Source organism: Oryctolagus cuniculus, chromosome 10, assembly GCF_051225735.1.
Source record: "Oryctolagus cuniculus isolate XC-2025 breed Fujian yellow rabbit chromosome 10, ASM5122573v1, whole genome shotgun sequence".
NCBI classification, from domain to species: Eukaryota; Metazoa; Chordata; class Mammalia; order Lagomorpha; family Leporidae; genus Oryctolagus; species Oryctolagus cuniculus.
The window spans coordinates 112,395,481-112,399,729 of NC_142876.1; the positions used below are offsets into that span (position 1 = coordinate 112,395,481).

The window sequence follows — 4,249 nt, forward strand, 5'->3', positions numbered from 1 at the left end:
TTGGCTTGGCTGCCACGTGAAGAATGCCGGCGCGGGGTGGGGGGGGGGGTGGCGATGACTTGAGGGTTGGAGCAGGAAGGCCCAAGGGAATGGCGGTGGCCAGCACTAGAGAGAGATGGTGGGAGTGGGACACGGGGCTGGACTTGAAGTAGACTGGGACAGGGTGACTGTCACATTATCAACCAGGATGGGAGGACGCACGAGATTACAAGACCCCTGCAGCCCCAGTGTGCATCCACCACACCCCACGCCAGCCCACCCCCTACACAGCTGGCCGAAGGGTGCAGTGAACACACTGGGCACTTTATTGGCCATGAGCCTGTGTGTGGGCCTGGAGCGGCGCTGGCGGCGGGTGGGTGGGCGGCCAGCGCTCACTTGCCGTCTACACGCTTGAGCTGCTCCTTGCCGTTGACCGTGACCGACCTGAGCTGCCCGTCCTCCTCCACCTCCACACGCTCCTGCCCGTTCTCCACAATGCGCTTAGTGGTGACCTTGTGGCCGTTGATCATCTCCGTGGACGACATGACCGACTTGAAGCCCGAGCTGCCGGAGCCGGAGCCCCCGAAGGAGGTGGACGAGAAGGTGGTGCGGCTGCCCCCGCTGCGACCCAGGGCGTCGAAGGACGAGAAGGCCTCCATGAAGGCGGGGAACTCGCCGAAGCCCGCCGAGAAGGCGCCTCGCAGGCCATGGCCGCGGCCGCCTCGCTCGCTGCCGAACGGGTTGTCCCAGAAGTCAAAGGAGAAGGGGTCCAGGCCGCCGAAAAACTCACGGAAGATGTCCTCGGGGTTGCGGAAGGTGTAGCCCGTGTCGAAGGGGCTGCTGTAGGGGGTGCTGGCGCCGCCGCCGCCGGCCCGCCAGCTGTCGCAGCCCGCGCGGTCATACACGGAGCGCTTCTTGGAGTCGGACAGCACCTCATAGGCCTCGGACACCTGCTTGAACTTCTTCTCGGCCTCCTCCTTGTTGTCGGGGTTCTTGTCCGGGTGCCAGCGCAAGGCCAGCTTGCGGTAGGCCTTCTTGATGTCCTCGGGAGAGGCACTCGCCTGCACGCCCAGCACCTCGTAGTAGTTGGCCATGCCCAGGGGCTGTGCCAGGAGCCGGAGCCAGCGGTCTAGACGGTGAAATGGGCCCCACCCCAGGGGTCAGGGTGGACACGGCTGGTGGGGGTCCCTGCAGCAGCTGCCTTTACCTTTTCATAGTACCCACTCTCAGGGACAGGTGGGGCCTCCGCTGAGAGGGGTGGGGGAGGGGAGGGACTCTGCCGCTGTGGGGCCAGGCCAGGTGGACCCCCTTCCAGGGCTGGGGCCTAGGCCCTTTATGACATCAGCTCCCGGGCGTGGCCCATCCCCATCCCCCAGCTCCAGAGCAGGCCAAGCCTAGCAAACTGGCCGGCCCAGGCCGACGAGGGAAGCTGCGGGAGTGGGCCCGGAACTGTGGAGCTGGGTCACGTGGGGATGACTGGCCAGGTTCCTGGGAGCCGAGGCACAGAGGCAGGGTCAGCCGTGGGGTCTGAGCCCAGGCTGGCGACAGAGGTCAATGGCCGTGGTCAGAGCTGGAGCGAGGGCTCCCTGGAATGTGTCCACATAGCTCAATGGCTGGGATGCCAGGGCGAGGAGCCCCCAGGTAGTGATCAGGCGGCCTGGGGAGTAGGTAGGGGCACCCTGTTATCTTGTCACATTACAAAGATGAGCTTCGCAAAGCCGGGGGCGTGTTTGTTAACATCTGGGCCAGTGCCAAGCACACAGTGAGTATTTGTTGAATGAAGAAGGCTCCGAGACATGGCTGTACCGTGCCCAGGGGCACACATCAAGTCAGGAAGGAAGGGGAGAGTCGAACCTGGAGCTGCTGGAGACGGTAGCCTTGAAGGCTGGTAAGACTGGGAAGCTGGCATGTGCGAGTGTCATGGTTCCACAGTGACCGTCACCTACAGAGACAGGTCCCACCCTGGTCCCCAGAGCCTCTAGTGTTCAGGTTCAGAAGCGTCTTTGCTTGCAATCGAATGAAGGCCGTGGAGATGAGGTCGACGGGGTCAGCCTGTCCCATGCCCCGTGTCCCTGAAAGGGACTCAGAGGAGGGCAAGAGGCAGAGAGTGCAGGGGTGCAGCCGTCGGGACCCTGACGACACGAGGAAGGGCTCTCTGTCTCGTGCGGCCTGTGCAAGCCCTGCTTTTGGACTGCAGGCCTCCAGAACTGGGAGATGCTCTTCTGTTCTTGCAAGCTGTCTGTGTGTGGTATTTCGATACAGCAGCCCTAGAAAACCAGTAAGGCGCGTGAGGTCACCCCATGTTCGCAGGCGTTTGTATTTCATTAATTCTCGCTCCTACTTGGAAATGGCTGGAAACAGTACTGACTTGCATCTGTTTCTACCTTCACCTCACGCCCTCCTGTTAAGACGGAAGCGTGCTAAACCTCCAGTCACGGGCCAATGCAGAACCCGCACCCTCGGGTCACAGAGGCTTAACTGAGACAGCTTCCTCCTCCCCCCTCCTTCCTCCCTACTTTCCTTCCTCCTTCCCCTTCTCCCCCCACCCCTTTTTTAAGGTGTATTTATTTAACTGAATTACAGAGAAGGAGAGATACACGGAGAGAGAGATCTTCCATCAGCTGGTTTACCCCCTAAATGGCTGCAGCAGACAGAGCTGGGCCAAGGCAAAGCCAGGAACCAGGAGTGTCATCCAGATCTCTCACGTGGATGGCAGGGGCCCCAGCACTCGGGCCATCCTCTGCTGCTTTCCCAGGTGCATTAACAGTGAGCTGGATCAGACGTGGAGCAGCCAAGACTCGAACCGGCGCCCACCTGGGATGCCAGCATCACAGGCAGCAGCTTAACCTGCTATCCCACAATGCCAGCCCCTCTACTTGCTTTTTCTAGTCTTTCCGTGGGTCAGTCTCTCTCTTTTCTTCCAGTGCTCATAGGTGGCGTGGTCCAGGCACAAGCATGTTCTGATGAGTCCCAAATGCCAGGAGGGATGGTAACATGGTCTGGAGACGCTTGGCAAACCCAAGCTCAAGTGATGAACAGTTGTCACTGCCTGTGTGTCCCCAAGAGCGTGTCTCACCGTACACCTTCCACATTCTCAGCCATCCACGTGTGCTCATGCATGGTGCTGGCAGAGGGACAGCGGAATAACGATGCTGGGCAGTCGCAGATCGAAGCATTATGGTGTTTCTGTCACTGTAGCAGAAAACTGTTTTGGGGCCAGAGTTGTAGCATAGTGGGTTAAGTCTTCACCTGCAGTGCCGGCATCCCACATGGGCACTGGGTCGTGTCCTGGCTGCTTCACTCTTTTTTTTTTTTTTTTTTTTTTTTACAGGCAGAGTTAGAGAGAGAGAGAAAGGTCTTCCTTTTTCCATTGGTTCACTCCCCAAGTGGCCGCTATGGCTGGCGCATTGCGGGCGCGTTACAACTGGCGCGCTACACCGATCCGAAGCCAGGAGCCAGGTGCCTCCTCCTGGTCTCCCATGCAGGAGCAGGGCCCAAGGATTTGGGCCATCCTCCACTGCACTCCCAGGCCACAGCAGAGAGCTGGACTGGAAGAGGAACAACCGGAACAGAATCCGGTGCCCCGACCGGGACTAGAGCCCGGTGTGCCGGCGCTGCAGGCGGAGGATTAGCCTAGTGAGCCGTGGCGCCGGCCCCAGCTGCTTCACTTCTGATCCAGCTCCTTGCTTATGTGCCTGGGAAAGCAGCAGCAGATGGCTCAAGAGCTTGGGGCCCTGCACTCATGCAGCAGACCTGGATGGAATTCCAAGCTCCTGGCTCAGCGTGGCCCAGCCCTGGCCTTTGAAGTCATTTAGAGGGGTGAACTAGCAGATGGAAAATCCTCTCTCTCCCTCCCTCCCTGCTCCCTCCCTCCCTCCCTCCCTCTCTCCCTCCCTCCCTGCTCCCTCCCTCCCTCCCTCTCTCCCTCCCTCCCTGCTCCCTCCCTCTCTCCCTCCCTGCTCCCTCCCTCCCTGCTCCCTCCCTCCCTCCCTCCCTCCCTCTCTCCCTCCCTGCTCCCTCCCTCCCTGCTCCCTCCCTCCCTCTCTCCCTCCCTCCCTGCTCCCTCCCTCTCTCCCTCCCTCCCTGCTCCCTCTCTCTCTCTCCCTCCCTCCCTCTCTCTCTCCCTCCCTCCCTGCTCCCTCCCTCCCTGCTCCCTCTCTCCCTCCCTCCCTGCTCCCTCCCTCCCTCCCTCTCTCCCTCCCTCCCTCCCTCCCTCCCTGCTCCCTCCCTCCCTGCTCCCTCCCTCCCTGCTCCCTCCCACCCCACCTGT

At 61.2% G+C, this 4,249-nt stretch overlaps 1 protein-coding gene across 1 annotated transcript; it reads right to left on the minus strand.

The window, feature by feature from the left end:
- Window positions 1-249: 249 nt before the first annotated feature.
- DNAJB8 (DnaJ heat shock protein family (Hsp40) member B8) lies at window positions 250-1,188 on the minus strand. The gene has a single exon (XM_002713085.6). It carries the CDS (start codon window positions 1,071-1,073, stop codon window positions 372-374), a length of 702 nt encoding a protein of 233 aa, XP_002713131.1. The 5' UTR covers window positions 1,074-1,188; the 3' UTR covers window positions 250-371.
- Between the last annotated feature and the right edge of the window lie 3,061 nt (window positions 1,189-4,249).